Here is an 18,666-nt window from a genome sequence, read left to right as displayed (position 1 = left end):
AGTTTAGGGCTGTTGTACATAGGGTCGCTATGAGTCGCAGGCGACTCGACGGCACATAACAACAACAACAACATATCAGTGTGCAGAATTCCAGTATACGTGACTTAAAAACAAAATCTAAATGAACTGGGTTATTATTAGGACATGGATAAGGAGAAAGACTTGTATATTCCAGTTACTATTGAGTTTGACTATTTTATATATATGGGTTTTATATGTATGGGCAATCCCTCCCATGCATAACTGCCTCTGAAAACCTACTGGAGGGTCAGCTACAGGTTGGTTCCAACTCAACTGTACACAACAACAACAGCAACAAAATATACATATACGTGTGTGTGTGTGTGTGTGTGTGTGTGTGTGTGTGTGTGTGTGTAAAATATCTGTGCAGAAGTTGCACTGCAATCCCGAAGACATGTGGTTCAAATCCACCAGCTGCTCTGCAGAAGGATGGACAATCTCCTTTCATGTGATTAAATGCCTCTGAAAACCTGCCAGAGGGTTAGCTATGGGTCAGTTCTGACTCAATGGCATGAAACAACAACAGCAGTATCGGCAGATAATGAAACACAGCAAGGGGCTCAAACAATGTGTGAATGGTGCAAAAACAGAAACTACGGGATGCCAAAGATGAACTGGAGGACGAACAAGGATGGGTGTGGAATCTGGTTGAAGATGCACAAATACAATTGAACATATGAAAGACCCACTGCCAGCTGTCAGTGTGTCACAATAGGGTGATTCATGCTGCTGTGATGTTGGGAGCTACATTTTCAGACTTGAGATATTATCAAGGTTACCCATGCAGACTGCTGCAGAGTTTCCAGACTAAAACAAGCTAGGAAGGCCTGGCAATTTACTTCTATAAAATAACCAATGAAAATACTATAGATCACAACAGAACATTGTCTTAAAATCGTGTTAGACAATGAGCGCCTTTGGCTGGGAGGCAACAACACATGTGAACATGCCAATTGTGAGGACAATGTGGAGCCAGGCAGTGTCTCGTTCTATTGCACAAAACTTAAGTTGCCATGAGTCTGAGGTGAGCTGAAAGCAACCAGTGGCAACAACAACAAACAAAAAAAGTGACATTTTTCAGAGATTAAAACACCTGCAACGCAATGCCTCAAATTATCTGTAACAAAAATGCAGAGCAACATGACAGAAATCATGTCCTTCTTTCAACTAGTAGCTACTGCACAGGGACTATTCCAGGAAATCATGGTCACCACCACCACCATCCTCAAAAGTGTATCGATTATGTTACCAATGAGAAAATGTTTCAGGCTGATGGGAATACCATTTCGTTAAGTTTTCTAGGGGTCAATGCATCAAGATTCATCAACAGTCATTAGACTATATATATACATATATACACACATATATATACATATATATATATATACGTATACACACACACACACACACACACACACACACACATGCATGTTGTTGTTGGTATGTGTCGTTGAGTCACTTGCGACCCATAAAAACCCTATATACAACATCTTTAAACTCTGCTCTGTCCTGTGCCAATCGCACCATCTCCAATACACCCATCCCGATTACCCAGTCACTGAATAAATCCACCTCGTAGGGGGCCTTCCACTTCTGTGCTGTCCCTCCACCCTACCAAGCATGATGTCCCTCTCCAAGGACCTGTCCCTCCTTGCAACATGTCCAAAGTATGTTAGACAGAGCCTTAGAATCCTTGCCTCCAAGGAGCAGCCTTTGTTTGACTCTTTCCAGGATGAATCTCTTTGTTTTCCTAGCACTCCATGGTACCCTCAATACTCTTCTCCAGCACCACACCTCAAAGGCATCAATTTTCCTTCTATCCTCCTTAGTCATTGTCCAACTCTCTGATGCATAACAAATGATAGCAAAGACCATGGCCTGTATCAGATGCACCTTAGTCTCCAGAGAAACACCATTGCGCTTCATTACTTTGGAAAGGTCCCTAACAGCAGACTTTCCCATGGCAATATGTCTTCTAATTTCCTGGCTACTGGTTCTGAGAGTGTTAACTGTGGAGCCAAACAAACTAAAGCTGTGAACAATCTCAATCTCTTCACTATCCATCCTGATGCTGCCAATTGGTCCAGTAGTGAGAATCTTCTTGAATTGAGCCTCAATCCTTGACCCTCTGCAGCAAGCACTTCAGGTTCTCCTCAGTTTCAGCAAGCAGGGTTGTATCATGTGCATATCACAGATTGTTGATAGATCTTCCACCAATCTTGACCCCACATTTCTCCTCATAGAGCCCAGCCTCCTGGATAATCTGTTCTGCTATAATCAAGATGCACTGATAATAATGGGTGACTGGAATGCAAAAGTTGGGAATAGAGAAGAAGATTCAGTAGTTGGAAAACATGGACTCAGTGACAGAAATGGAGCTGGAGAGAGGATGATTGAATTTTGCACAATGAATGACCTATTCATTGCAAATACATCTTTTAAGGATTTCACCTGATAGTATGCATAGGAATCAGATCGATTACATCTGCGGAAAGAACCACTGGAGGAGCTCAATATCAGTTGTGAAAACTAGGCCAGGAGCTGATTGTGGAACAGACCACCAACTATTAATATGCAAGTTCAAGCTGAAGCTGAGGAAAATTAAACCAAGTCCACGGGAACCAAAATATGACTTTGAGTCTATCCCACCTGAATTTCAGAATCATCTCAGGAAATGTGGCCTTGAACACTAATGGGTGAAGACCAGATGAGTTGTAGGAGGCTATCAAGGGTATCATCCAAGAAGAGTGCAAATGTTCATTACAAAGACAGAAGAGGAAGAGAAGACCAAAATGGATGTCAGAGGAGACTCTAAAAACTGCACAGGAGCATAGAGAAGCCAAAGCAGAGGGAAGAATTCAAGATACTAAAGAGTTGAAATAGAAGATTTCAAAAGTCAGCACGGGACAACAAAGTAAAATATTACAATGAAATGTGTTAGGAGTTGGAGTCAGAAAATCAAAAGGGCCGAACTCGCTCAGCATTTCTTAAGCTCAAGGAACTGAAGAACAAATTCAAACCTCGAGTTGCTAGAATCAAGGATGCTTTAGGCAGAATATTAAATGATCCAGGAAGTATTAAAAGAAGATGGAAGGAATATACTGAGTCACTGTATCCAAAGGAATTGGCAGACACTGAAGAATTTAATGAAACAACATATGAGCAAGAGCCTATGGTGATGAAGGAAGAAGTTCAAGCTGCTTTGAAGGAAATAGCAAAAAATAAGGCGCCAGGAATAGATGGTATACCAATTGACACATTTCAGCTAACATGCTGCCCTGGATGTGTTCACCAAGTTGTGCCAAGAAATCTGGAGAACAACCACTTGGCCAACTGACTGGAAGAGATCTATATTTGTCCCTATTCCAAAGAAGGGTGACCCAACTGAGTGTGGAAACTACAGAACAATCTCATTGATTTCACATGCAAGCAAGATTCTACTGAAGATTATCCAAAAATGACTGGAACAGCACATCAGCAGAGAACTTCCAGAAGTCCAGGCTGGGTTTAGAAGGGGTCGTGGTACTAGGGATATTGTAGCTAATGTTAGATGGATCTTAGCTGAAAGCAGGGAGTACCAAAGGAATGTCTATCTGCGTTTCATTGACTATGCAAAGGCTTTTGACTGTGTGGATCATAATAAACTGTGGCTGACTCTGAGAAGAATAGGAATACCAGAACACCTAATCATGCTAATGAGAAACCTCTACTGGGGCCTAGAGGCAGTTTTCAGAACAGAGCAACGAAACACTGCATGGCTCAAAATTGGGAAGGGCGTACGCCAGGAAGGTGTCCTGTCTCCATACATTATACACACATATATAGACATACACATACACCCCCCTTTGGACTTTAGTGATATCATTCCTTGGCCTTTGTTCCAAAGACAAACACATCCATGGATTTTACTAAAAAGGATTTGTTTTTGGTGTTGTTGCTATTGAGTTGGAATCAACAGAGGGAGTAAATTGCATGGAAAGAGATTGCCTAGTCTTCTCCCATAGAGCAGCTGGTAGATTCAAACCACATGCCTTTGGGATTGCAACACAGGTGTGTTTTGGTTTTTTTTACCTGTAGGCCTCCAAAGCTCAAATTAAATGTCCAATAGCAGTGAGTAGGAAACTAAATCATGGCAATTCTCTCATTATAAATAAAGTTGTGGAAGTACATTTAACAATATAAGGAAGTAAGTATGATACTTAGTGATCTAAGAAGAACTAGTCAGAACTAGTTAGAGTATAACTTAAATGTGGTTTTTACTCTTGGTATCAGCAGCCAGTAAATTAAAAGATAAATTGCATTGAGAAAGTCTGCTGCCAGAGACCTCTCCAAAGTACTGAAGAGCGATGATGTCAGTCTGCAGACTAAAGTACGCCTGGTCCAGGCCATGGATTACTTGCTATGCATCAGGAAGTTGGACAATGACTAATGATGATAGAAGGAGAATTGATCCCTTTGCGCTGTGGTGCTGAAGAAGAGTATTGAATATACCATGGACTGCTAAGAAAACAAACAAATTTGTCCTGGAGATGGTGAAGCCAGGCTGCTCCTTGGAGGCAAAGGTTTTTAATCTTTGCTGACATACTTTGGACATGTTGCAAGGGGGGATCAGTCCTTGGAGAAGGACTTCATGCTTGGGAGGGTGGAGGGACAGCACAGGAGAGCACCTCATCTTTGATGAGGTGGATTGCTTCAGTAACTGGGGTAATGGGGATAGGTGTGTCAGAGACAATAAGATTGGCACAGGGTAGATCAGGGTTTAGGGCTGTTGTACATAGGGTAGCTATGAATCACAAACAACTCAATGGTACATAACAACAGCAAAAATGAGTGGAAGGATTTGCAATGAAATTTTAAATCTTAGATGGGTAAAGACGAAATAATCATTTTTCCCCTTCAATTTTTATATTCTTTCAATATTTTCCATATTTTCTAGAATTGAACTGTGTTCTTTCTGGGACAGAACTACCATACATATGGAAGCCAACGCATATAATAAAAGACCACACTTCTCTCGCACTCTGTGCCAACAACTTTTTACACACAAGTCCACTTTCATTGGCGAGGTTAGACGCTTACAACACTGAGAGAGGAAGATAATATGTGCTATGTTTTCTTTCTGGGAGTAAGGGACAAGCAATTTCCTTTCACCTTCAGAACAGTAAAGAAAGGAGAATACCATTGCACCTACTGTCAAGGTTCGAAGGCAGCAGGATGTATAGTACTAGATGGGGATTTACAAGAAAACCTGTCCAATTCTACAGATGCCTTCAGAAGCCTGCATAAAGAAGGGAAGCAGAGAGAGAATATTCCTAACAAAGATCTGTGGGCTCGACAACCTGTCAGATTCCACACTGCGGTGGCTTGTACTGTGATGCTAGTAGCTATGCCACTGGCATTTAAACACCAACAGGGTCACCCATGGTAGACAGGTTCTAGAGAAGCTTCTATACCAAGACATATTAGGAATAAAAGTCTGTGAATTACTTCTAAAATCAGCCAAATAAAACTCTGTGGGTTAAAACATATATACAGTGCTGGGAGAATGAGTCCCATGAAAATCAATATCAAGACGATGGATAAGGACGAGGATATCACAGGGCCAAATCATTATGCACAGAGCCACTCTGAATTAGAGTTAATACAATAGCAGTGGGCAATGAGTGAGCCTGATTGAGGAAAAACAATCCAAAAACACCCCTGACAGTCCCTAATTAACATTCTCAGACTCATTTACCCACAGAACTTCTTATGGTTGTTTTTATTTTCCATGTAACAACTATCAACACAAGGTGGAGATTTTGGGAAAATAGAGCTTAAAGCCGGAATGTATATACACAGCTCCTGGAGATGAGCAAGGTAAGTAACCTGGGGTCAGTGATCAGGGGCCAAAGTTTGTCTCTAGACTTGCCCAGGAAGGAGTCAGGCCAAGGCCAAGTTCACATACCTCTTCAGGAACAAAAACCTCCAACCTAAACAAGTAAGGCTGCTTCTAAGTGTTGAAGTTATTTTTCATGAGCTCCTTTGGCCTAATACCCTAGAAGCCAGTGTGGAACACTCAAAAAAATACAATAGCTATTTTCTAAGTCTTTGAATCTTCCTGTTAGACATCAAGGTGCTGCCAAGAGTGGCTAAGGATCTATCTGAGTAAAAAACAGAACATAGACCAGATACAACTCTGAGAATTGAGATCTCTTTCCAGGAAGGTGAGTGATCAGAGGAGTGAGTGAGAGAGAAGCCGAGAGTGGAGAGAGATGAAGAGACAGACAGAAAAGGTAGGGGAAAGATGGAAAGATGAGAGGATGGAGGGGCAGAGGAAGGAGAGAAAAGGTATTTTTAGAAGAAAGAGGTGAAAGAAGAATAGGACAATAGAGGATGGAAAGAGAAAGAAGGGAGTGAAAAGGAAAGGGGGAAATAAGATTTTTACTTTCAGTGAAGTTTCATAAACTACATCAGGCTTTGGGAGCAAGTGTCCTGTTAAACATTCTAGAAGGCCTATTCCACAGGGAGTTGGTGCAAACCCAAAGGCTGGTTCAAATCCACGAAAAGCTCCAAAGTAGAAAGATAGGCTACCTGTTGTTGTTATTATATGCCGTTGAGTCGCTTGCGACTCATAGCGACCCTATGTACAGCAGCCCTAAACTCTGCTCTGTCCTGTGCCAATCGCACTGCCTCTGACACACCCATCCCATTTATCCCAGTCACTGAATCTGTCCACCTCATAGAGGGTCTTCCCCTCCTGCTCTGTCCCTCCACCCTCCCAAGCATGATGTCCCTCTCCAAGGACCTGTCTCTCCTTACATGTCCAAAGTATGTCAGACGAAGCCCCAGAATCCTTGCCTCCAAGGAGCAATCTGGTTTAACCCTCTCCAGGATGAATCTTTTTGTTTTGTTGGCAGTCCATGGTACATTCAATACTCTTCTTCAGCACCACAGCTCAAAGGCATCAATTCTCCTTCTATTCTCCCTAGTCATTGTCCAACTCTCTGATGCATAACAAGTGATTACAAAGGCCATAGCCTGTATCAGACGCACCTTAGTCTCCATAGTGACACCATTGCTCTTCAGTACCCTGGAGAGGTCACTAACAGCAGACTTTCCCATCGCATTTTTTTTTATTTCCTACCTACTGGTGCCAAGAGTGTTGACCGTGGAGCCAAGCAGACTAAAGTTGTTAACAATCTCAATCTCTTCACCATCCATCCTGATGCTGCCAACTGGTCCAGTGGTGAGAATTTTTGTTTTCTTGGCATTGAGCTTCAATCCATACTGAACGCTGCAGTCCTTGACCCTCTGCAGCAAGCATTTCAGGTCCTCCTCAGTTTCAGCAAGCAGAGTTGTGCATAACTCAGACTCCCCTGCAATTTATAGTCTGAGAAGCCTGCTGGAGGGTCAGCTGTTAGTCTGATCCAACTCAATGGTGATGAGAGAGAGTGAGAGTACAAGCTCAACTTTACTTGAGAAAAGAGATTCATATTAAATAATGAACCAGATGATTCCACGCAGGTAAATATAGTCAACCTTTCACAGTTGTGTGGCATCGAGTCACCTGCGGCTCCTAGCAACCCTATGGACAACAGTTCTAAAGCTTGCCATGCCCTGAGCCAGTCCCACTGACTCTGACACATCCCCATTGTCCCAGTTACTTCATCAATCTATCTCATCCGGGGTCTTCCTCTCCTATGATGAATCTACACTTCTGAGCATAATGTCCTCCAAGGACTGATCCTTCCTGGCCACGTGCTTCGAAGTAGTAAAACATACATTGTTTTGTGAAATACAAGTTGCACAAATTCTGAACTACAGCTTTTTCCTGCATTCGATTTTTTCCAATAGTAAAGAATACTTTGTTTTATGAAACCTATTCATTACGAATTATAAACTGCAGCTTTATCCTATGTTAGTTTTCATGTAAGAAAACACACTTTGTTTTGTGAAATTCGTGTTGCGCAACTGTAGCTTTGTCCTACATACTAGTATTTCCAAGTAGAAACATTCATTGTGTTACCAAGAGATTTGCTATAAGGCTCCAGAATATGTTGTGACATAAACACAAGTAGAACATACTTAAGATCTTATTTCCAAAGATTTGAGTGGTATTAAATTTCCCAAGCAGCCCTGGGTTATCTTTGTATCTTTTGTTTTCTGTGCCAGAATACATATTTATACTAATTGTCATTTGTTTTCTTGAATTAATTTGCTTAAGTGGAAGTGCACATTTTAGATAATACAATATCATACATCACTCTATGCTTATGACACTGCTATAAGTAAACTCCACCAAGTAAAGTCTCACTACATTTTTTTAACAAGCCCTGCAAATGCAGGACCTCAAAAAATTAGTCTAAGACTCAAGTTGTTCCTCTCCACAGATATCTTTAGTAAAAGGCGAAAGATTTATTCGATCTGAAGAAAAACAAGAACATAAGTCTCACTACTTTTAAAAATTTTATTTGTGTATTACTGAGTGGGAAGAAACTCCTCGGTGATGCTCTAGCAAGTTTTCGGAAGCAGTAAATTGCAGGGGAATTTGCCCATCTTCCTACTGAAAAGCAGTCAGTGGATTTGAACCACCTGCCATTGCAGTGCAGTTCCTTACCACTAGGCCACTAGAGCTCCCATTTACTTTAATGTCCCTTTTTCATATATTAGGAGCTCTGATGGCTTTGTGAGAAGGATTAATATACTTACAAACTAAAAAAAATGCCTTTTCATAGGAGTTTTATCCCTTCATTAAGTTTATCAAACTTATTAGACCTACGGAGGCCAAAGGAATTCTCAAGACTGTTGCCCTGAAATATTCTTTAAACTTTTAATCAAAGCTATTAACTTCAAGTCACCATTAAACCAAGTAACACGTTAGCTCAAAAAAATAAAGATTTAAGTTATTCTTGGATATTGCATTCCTTTAAAAAAATTATCTATATGAGAGCAAATGGACAAGCTACCTAAAGCCCAGATAAGAAGCTTGAAGGCAGAAAGTCTAAGTTTGTGGGAGTGCAATAGAGGAGAAATACTGGAGGTGTTGATACAGCGTGAAGGATGGAGCCAAGGTCACTGAGCACAATGTGTAGAAATTGGTGAACATAAGTGCGTTTTGCTGTGTGTATTTTCACCAAAACGGAAATAATTTCCAAGAATCTTCTGAAGTTTATCCAAACGATATCCACAGCCTTTGAGTTGTGGTTTTGGAGAAGAGTACTGAATATTCCATGTTGTTGTTGATTGCCTTCGAGTCGAACATGACTCATAGCAACTGAATGAACAAAAGGCCTGAAGCCCCTCTACAACCATCCACATTTATCAAAGTTCATAGAGTTTCCAGAGGCATGTTATTTAGGAAGTGGATGCCACTCTTGCTTCCAAACCTGTCATAGCATTTTATTGTTATGTGCCATTGAGTCACCTGAAATGTATAGCAACCCTATGTACAGCTGCTCTGAACCCTTCCCTGTCCTGAGCCAATCTCACTAACTTCAATATACCAACCCCCATTGCCCATACCAAACAGATATGTCTTGGACAAAGTGCAACCAGAGTGCTCCTTGGAGGCAAGGATGGTGAAGCTTCATCTCATATACTTTGGTCATGTGGTTAGGAGGGACTATTCCTTTAGGAAGGGGCATGATGTTTGGAAAGGTAGAAGGTCAGCAAAAGAGAAGACCCCCAACAAGATGGATTGACCCAGTGACTGCAGTAATGGGTTTGACTATGTCAGAAATGTGAGAATGGCACAAGATAGGACAGGGATAAGATCTGTTGTTCATCTTTTTGCTTTTCAAAGAGAGGAGCGAACTGGCGGGAGGGGGGTAAAAAAAAAAGTGTAACAATGAATGAATGAAAATCCAAAATCTCTGTAAATGCTCATTAAAATTAATAAAATAAATTTTTTTAAAAGTCACAAAGAAAAAAAAGAGATCTGTTGTTTACAGGATCACTAAGAGTCATACTCTACACCACCTAGCAACAACAAAAACAATCACTATTGAATTTAATATTAGATTATATACATATGACAAAATCCTATATCAAATTTGGACTATCAATTTTACTTTTTAATTTTCTTGATCACAATTCAATTATGTTCAAGATGGATTAATTAAATTCAAGTTCAAAACAACCAAATATGTAATTTTAGTGCATAATATTGAATCTTACTAAAATTATGATATTCCTCGAATAGAAAATGTATGGTTAAAGATTTATAACTCTTAAAGATGACATTTGGTAGTTAAGACAATCTGGAAATATAGTTCATAGCTCCTACTTGTGTCCAGGAAGGCTGGGCAGGAAGTCCTTTGCCCATTTCCTTACAATTTGCTCAGTTTGCCTGAGGTTTGGATTAGACCCAGCAGCCTGTGTGTTTGAGGTCTGACACCCACATCCTTGGGCCTACTCCCACGATCTCCCAGAACTGTCAGCCGAACACCCCGACTATATAGTTCTGGGCTAAAGACAAGGACAGCGCTATACCAGTATTTCAGACTGAAGGTGGTTTGTCCAGAGGCTGGGATGGATAGTGTGGGAATTAAAGAGTTAAACAATTCTATCCTTCCACATCTACAACACAAATGAGCCTTCGTGTCAGCAAGAGATCTATCCGGCACTCCTCGGTCATATCTAGGTGGCTGTCATCCATGGACAGAACAAGGTATGTTCAAGCTCCCTAGAGTCATTCTAAGGGCCAAGCGTGGCAGACAGAAGGGAGGGCCATACTGATTCTTCCCAGAGAGACAGGCTATGTCATTACCTCTCATTTCCGTAGCTGAGGAACCATTGGACCATGCTGTCCACTTATTCCTGTGCTTGCTAATTTCCTGGACTTTGCAGATGTAGTGGCCTTGATCTGTGGGCCGGAGGGTCAGCACCGAGAGCTGGTATAGGGCCCCGCGCCGTGCCTCCAGGAGGTGCAGCCGCCGCCGGTTAGCACTGCGGCTGTAAATGCCATAATACTGAACCACCCTGAGTTTGGTCATTTTAATCATCAAGGTTTCCTGGGAGTTAGGCAGAGCAAAGAGCCAGCGCACAGCCAACAAGCTGTCTCTCCGTCGCTTCTGGGAAACATGGCAATGAAGAGTGGCATTGTCCCCCTCCAGGTAGTCCACCACAGGCCCAGGCGACACAGTGACATTGAGGGCCCCACAGACCTCTGCAGAAAAAAGGAAAGGAGGAAGGTCATAAGTCAGCTGCTTTTCCCCAGACAGAAACAGTATCTCTGGAGGAGCCAGAACCCCAAATAGCAGCTGTCTCCAAGACCTGCAGGCTGGAAGGCAGGCTTACCACACTCCCACACTTGTTCTGTCTCAGTAAGGACAGGAGGATGGGGTTCTGCAGAGTGGGATACCAGGCACAGATTCCTTCTCATTATGGACTCTAAGCATTGATACTTGGACCCAGATGAATTTTTAAAATATTTTTATTTCTAAATATGTATTTACAGCTCACTTGTTTCCTGATATTTAAAATCTAAGAAGTTTTACACAAAATAATTAATTTGTTTAAATCTCTTGAAAATTCCCCACCTATATCCCATATCCCTCATCCCTTTCACTGTCACTGCCTGGCACCTCCTTTGACATCAGGTAGTAAGTACTGTTGAGGAGTTAAAAGAGGATTGTGACCAAGCGGATGAGCAAAGACATGTTTAACTAATAAACAGACTTTAGATCACTCACCCATTCTGACTCAGGGAAACCTACTGATTGACTAATAATGGCTTTGATAACAGGAATACCTGCAAAGCCTAGAAAAATAGCCTTGTTAATGAGGCTCTGAGTAAACATGAGGAGCATGTCCCTTGTAAATCCACTGGTAAATGTTTTACTGAGAGAATACTCTCGAGGAAATGTTTATATTCCCTGCTGTAACTGCTACTATCTGTTTTATGAAATATTGTTAATCATTTGGAGATTTTGCTTAAAAGATTCACTTGTGCTGAATAAAATCACTTAAGATTCTTAAAGTCTTTAATCCCTTGCTCTCCAACTATTTAATGACTATCTTTTCTCAAGTCTCTCTGATTTCCCACTCTTGGACCTGTTGTAGAGCTGGGCTCTACACATTGTGAGGTCTAGTACAGGCTGACATGTCCATCACTTGTCCACAAAGCCCTTCCCGCAAGCCAGTCTGCCTTTCCAGTCCCTTTTCCCATCTCAGTAACTTCAGCTGTGGCCCAGAGGATCAGGTACAGCAGGCCCTACACTAGTGCCATTGAGCTGAAATGACAAAGGATTTTCAAATCTAAGTATAAATAATCTTTGCACTCAACATCTATATTCTCAGAGTCAAAGTAGAGGAATCAAAAGCAAACAAGTTTCAGGATATGGGAGGAATAAAAGAATCTCTGTCACCCCAAAAGAGGCTGTGAGTCACAGATCTTCCACTCAGTGTCTTCTCTGCATCTAAATGTTCCTTTGGTGGTGCTACTCCACACTTACCCATACCAGCCAAGGAGACAGTACAAATAGTGCTTCCAGAGGTCAAGTGGTAGGACTGGGATGCCCAGAGTTTACAGAAGCATGAGGTCATTCACTGGGATGCATGAGAAAATGGAGCTCAGAAAAGAATGCTTTGTAGAGGATACCCAGAACCACTTTCTGTCCAATCCCATTTCCACCTCAGCAATACCAAACAGATAAGGCCACCAGTGTCATTCACTGACCTCCCACTATACAGGTAGAGATAGCCACATAAGAGATCTGCATCTCAGATGTCAGTCATCAAGGCCTTGAGCCTTGGAAATATGTAAAGATGATCAAGTTGTAAACAAGGAGGATGTTAGTCAACAAAGATGTCAACAGAAGTTCTATGGAGGAAGTGAGGAAAATGTCACATAGAAAATATTCTTTATTGTCATGTCCAGGCCATCAGGTCAACATAAAAAAAGAGACTGTCTCTCTTTATGGTCTCCATGTAGAGGACCAAAGAATGTAAAAGACTGCATCCTTAGACTATGGCTGTGTGCCTTGCACACAGAAGGTGTCTTCAGAAAGAAGATTCCAAGCAGATCTCACAAGGCACTCTGAGAAGGAAGATTGCAAGTGGTTCTCATACATCTTTAGGCACTAACTTTCATTATTATTCCTGCTCTTTATAAGGTTGTTGCAAGATGAGAGAAAGCACAGTTTATGATTACAAAGAAGTCTTGGTTGAATGTATCTAACTATGTACTCAACCCATCGGAGCCCTATAGTAATCTTAATGTTTCTACTTGTACCAGGCCAGCCTGGGCTCTATAATGTAACCCTTAAAGTTTCTATTTCCCTGTGAACCATCTCTTTGTTTCCAAAAGGTATAAATAAAGATGGCACAGCTTCTGGGGTGTGGGTAGGTGGGGGGGGGGTCCAGTCCTGTCCTGTCTAGCTGCAGCAGTCCTATTTTGTCTCTGTATGTTGTTTGTCTCTTTTGTCCTTATTTATTAATTTCTTCCAGGCATATTTTCCCCCAGAGAAACAGAATAAGTGGTCTCCAACATCTCCATGACTGGTTTAATAAATACTTCAAGAGATGTGTGATTTGGGAGTCAATTTTCATTCTTTAATCTTAAAGAGTCAAGACATTTTCCAGCAGAAAATCCAGGACAATCTCCCCATCTCAAGGTCCTTAATCACTAAAGCAAAATATTTGCTATGTAAAGTAACTTATCCAGAGGCCATGGAAATTAGGGCATGGACATCTTGGGTAGGGGGCAATATTTTACCTCTCACATCATGGTAGTCTTTTACTATTCAAAGGAGGGTGGCATGATTGAAAAAAAAAATATTCAGAAGAAAGATGCTGACCCTTTTGAGCAGGAATGGGGTCTCCTGTGTTTTCAGTGATGAGCATCAAAGCAGGCCAAGAGAGCCTTGGGAAATACTTGCAATTCAAGAGGAAAGAATCTGTCTTTTAGTGCTCACATCACCGTGGGCAGAGCCACACATGGTTATAGTGACACAACAGAAGAAGAGGGAAGAGAACTGCCGCCTCACATTATCATAATCATCCATCCCACTCATCCTATGCCAGATTACATCAACAGGCTAATGCCTGTTTGGGAACAGCATCTGGATTGCTAAGGCTTTGGCTAACATTCACATTGGCCCAGGAACAACAGGTGATTCCACGCCGAGAGAGCCTCATGGCCAGTGAGCTAGCAGAGAACAGCAGAAGCACAGCTGTGGTTCCTAGGATCTCGGCTCATGCCATTGGCCCCTAAGCCTCCCCACTGAAGTCAAGGAGAATAGAGGAAGTCAGGAAATTTAAACAATATGGAATACAGGTTAACCCCACACTCCAGTCTCCTCCTATTAACTCCACATGAAGGAGTAATTATTTATAGAGTCTGAAACTAGGAGAATATGCTCTAGTCCTAACGGGAGGCCCGATTCCAAGCTAGAGACAAACCAGTAACTCTTCCACTTCTGCAGTAAGCTCTTGTGAAGATAGATTTCTCCAAGACTAACCTCCTCTTCACTTTATCCTAGAGTTTATCTGCTTTTGCCTCCACGTGCATCAGTTTCTCTCACTGGGATGTAAAAGGCCCTGTGCACACTTCAGCCTATGCACCTGCTACAGTCTATTCACTTGTGCCTACTTTCAATACCAGGTGATGGGTGGTGTGTGATGACACTGTGATGCTTAGAGCATCCACAGAGTCATAAAGCTTTCCAAGGGGACACATGTTTCTAGGTTGGAGGGAGTCAATTCTATGAGATTTCTCAGAAAAGTTGATGCTCCAGGTAATGATAACCCCCTTTACATAGAAGACGGTCAATTTTAATTCTTCAATCCGGCTCAAAAATCACACATCAGGTAAAGATGGCACAGGAAGAGGCCCAAGAGGAAACACGGGAGAGGCTGCAGTACACATAGTAGTTCATACCATGTTCTGTTAAATAGAGAGAGAAGGGGTCACATTGCTTTACCCTACTGTGATGACAGACCCCAGAGATCTCAGTAGAGAAACTTTAGTAAGAGTCAGGGTTAGGCAACTCAAAGGCCAACTAGAGGAGAAAGAGTCCAGGTCTTTCCTTTATGTATCTCGGGCTTGCACTTAACCTGTACTTGAACAATGGGGCCAAGCTGCATTCTAGGCCCTTCCCAACACCATCAACAAGAAGACAGACAGCCACTGTCCAAGTAAAATTAAATCATTGATGACATTAATCTCTTCTCTGACTATCATAATATTAACTACTGATCCAGTGGTGAAGATTTTTGTTTTCTTGATGTTAAAATGTAATCTATATGCAAGACTGTAGTCTTTGATCTTCTGTAGCAACTGCTTCAAGTCCCCTTTGCTTTCAGCAAGCAAGGTCGTGCTACCTGCATAACACAGAATGTTGATGAGTCTTCCCCCAATCCTGATGGCACATACTTCTTCTCAAACCACTTGTTCAGTGTACAGATTGAGCAGGTATGGAGTAATGATAAAACCCTGAAGCACACCTTTCCTAATTTTATACCATGAAGTGTTCCATTGTACTGTTTGGACAATAACTTCCTGATCTATGTAGAGGTTTCACATGAACACTATTAAGTGTTCTGAGATTGCCATACATGTAAATGTTAGTCATAATTTTTTGAGATATGCACAATCAAATTCCTTCACATTTGATGTGACCCTAGAAATAGCCACAGGGCTATTAATAAAATACAATATCTTTTTCACTTGATCCCACAAATTGTGGAGCTAGTTCTGTCCTGTCCATAAGTATATCTTAAATACCCATGAATAAGTTAAGAGGTCAAAACTCTGTTCATATTTGGATAATGTTGCAAAAAAGGACTAACACAGTTTGGGAAACAGCCTGAAAGGATGACCACATATCCAAAAATAAGTAGCCACTTACATGAAACAGGCAGAGGATGACCATTTCTAGGTCCAGGGGAACACAGAATCCCTGACAGAGGAAAAGTACCAGGACCCAGGAAACAGAGGGGAGGACAATGGGAGTTCTCAACCAGCCAGTGGTGTCCTGTTAACTTTGGGCCCCACATTCCCTCTGTCCAGAAAAAAAGGCTTCATTCACTTTTAGGGGCTGGGAACTCTATATTGATAAAAAATGCACTATCAGTATCATTCAGAGCAATAACTTTGTTCTTGTATATTAGTCTGAATTCATGGCAAGTAATCTCTGAAATGTGCAAAACAGATCATTTGGTAGGCTGGGTTTTAAAAGGAGAAGTGTGGCATCAGGATTGGAAAAAGATCACCAACAATCTGCATTATACAGATGACACGATTTTGCTGGCCAAAACTGAGGAAGACCTGAAGTATTTGCTGCAGAAGGGCAAGGTTTCTAGTCTTCAATATGGATTGAAGTTAATCATCAAGAAGATAAAATTGACCCATCACTGGGTCAATTGACAACACCATGAAAGATGGAGAAGAGATTGAAATTGTTAACAATTTTAGCTTGCTCTACTCTGCAATCAACCTTCTTGGCACCAGCAGTCAGGAAATCAAAAGACAAATTGTATTAGAGAAAGTCTGCTGTGAAGGACCTCTCCAGAGTGCTAAAGAGCAATTATGTCACTTTAGAAATTAAGGGGAATCTGCTTCAGGGCATGGGCTTTGCACTTACATGCTATGCCTCAGAGAGCTGGATAATGACTAAGGATGGCAGAATAGGATGATGCCTTTGAGTTGGGTGCTGGAGAAGAGTCTTGAACATACCATCACCACCAAGAAAACAAACAGGATTGTACAGGTGAGGGTGAGAACAAGTTTCTCCTTAGAGACAAAGATTTTGAACCTCCATCTCACAAATTTTGGGCACGCAGCCAAGAGGAGGAAGTCATGCTAGGAAGAGTGGTGGTACAGTGCAGGAAAGGACAACACCACATAAGATGGATTACTGAGATAATGGGGGTAGATGTGTGAGAGACAGTGAGACTGGCTCAAGATAGAGCAAGGATCAGAGTTATTGCGCATAGGGTCACTGTGAGTCTCAGGGGACTCAATGGCACCTAACAACAACAATCACTGAAAAAATATTACTATCGTTAAACTCCCCAGAGCTAGGAACCAATGTTTATAGAGCAGAAAGTAGAACTGATAATAGACTAAGTTCAAGAGATGACACATTTACATTAAATACATCTATCAGCTAGGACAACATACCACTTTGTCTACTAATCTAGGATAACATTGCCTGAGCTGTAAATTTTATGCAAAGCATGGTTCTAAATGATTTAGTATAGGTCTTCAGTTTATCGTCACACAATGCTCATGCTCATGCTCATGCTCATTTTATGGATGACAGAATAAGACATGAGAGTTTAGAAATCTGCTCAAGCCCATACATAGTAAACAGCAGAGCTGAAATATGCACCTAGGCAATCTGGCTTCAAAGACCAGAACCACTAGTTAACCACTACTCAGGACTACAAAGAAGCTTTTAATAAACATTCTGCTGCTTCCTTTCCTTGTCTGTAAAATGAAATATGGGATGAGTTGACTACTACTCCATTTGAAATGAAGAAGTGGAAGGGTGGCAGTTATGAGCCCAGACTTGATATCAGGTACCCCTATCAAGATGACTGTGAGGACTGATGGATGAAGCACTGAGAAGGCAGTAGCTGTGAAGAATGATGGATGTGCTTTCACTGCCAAATGGAGTATTACCATTGTTGTAAGATGTGACTCTGGAAATAGCCACAGTAAACTCTGAAAAAAAACTTAAATTCTAGTTCCTAACATAACTGAAGACTCTTTGGAATTTTACAATGCATCCTGGACTCCCAAAAATTCCATCTCTGGAGCCTTCTCTTACAGCAATCACTATTAGGAATGTCAACATAAAACCAAGAGAGGAAGAGGCACAATGAGACCTAGCTAGCCTTAAAGATTTCTGGGTGGAGAGACTGTTATGAATTGAATTGTTGTTGTTGTTATTTATTGCCATCTAGATAAGCACGACTCATAGTGACCCTACGAACAAAAGGCCTTAAGCTTTTCTATAACTATCGTCTTTTCAAAGCTCATATAGTTTCCAGAGGCATGTTGTTTAGGAAGTGGATGCCAATCCTGCTTCCAAACCTGTCTTAAACTGGGAGCTCCACCAAACACTGTCTACCATGCATATGGTATTTGACACCCCAATGGCACAAGGTTCAGCAACACAGCATCCCCAGGCTACCTCAGTACAGCATATTGACAGAACAGCACTGTAACACTTAGAAGAATGTACCTCCAAAATATAGTAATAACAACCCACTTTTAAATACAAAAGCCCTCCCCAAGGTCTTGTTGACTCTAAAGAGGAGGCTTAAATAAAAATCAACCAATATAGAATGTTTTCTTTGTTATGTGCCATTGAGTCAGCTGCCACATATAGCAACCCTATGCACAACATGTCTGGACTCTTCTCTGCCCAGAGCAAGTCTCACTAATTCAGAAACACCAACCTCCATTGCCTCAGATAATGTATCAATCCATCTCATCCAGGGTCTTTCACTCCTGCACTGTCACTACTCCACTCTTCTGAGCATTCTCCAAGGACCAGTCTCTCCTGGTCACATGCTCAAAGTATGTGAGATGGAGCTTCAAAATCCTAGCCTTCTTGGCAAAGAGGAAGTAAAATTATCCCTCTATGCAGATGACATGATAGTATACTTAGAAAACCCTAAAGACTCAGCAAGAAAACTATTGGACATAGT

The 18,666-nt window shown here is 41.5% G+C and overlaps 1 protein-coding gene across 1 annotated transcript in view; it reads right to left on the bottom strand.

The window, feature by feature from the left end:
• Positions 1–18,666, bottom strand: part of VSTM4 (V-set and transmembrane domain containing 4) — a 315,580-nt gene that overhangs the window by 266,076 nt on the left and 30,838 nt on the right. Inside the window, 2 exon segments of the mRNA XM_006897731.1 lie at positions 10,772–11,170; positions 17,027–17,070. Coding sequence (XP_006897793.1) covers positions 10,772–11,170; positions 17,027–17,070 — 443 coding nt within the window.

This window comes from Elephantulus edwardii, unplaced genomic scaffold (genome assembly GCF_000299155.1).
Source record: "Elephantulus edwardii isolate Elephantulus edwardi_28Jun2011 unplaced genomic scaffold, EleEdw1.0 scaffold00213, whole genome shotgun sequence".
Lineage (NCBI taxonomy): Eukaryota > Metazoa > Chordata > Mammalia > Macroscelidea > Macroscelididae > Elephantulus > Elephantulus edwardii.
Note: the sequence above shows the minus strand (reverse complement) of the source record. Positions and strands in the feature narration are given on the sequence as shown.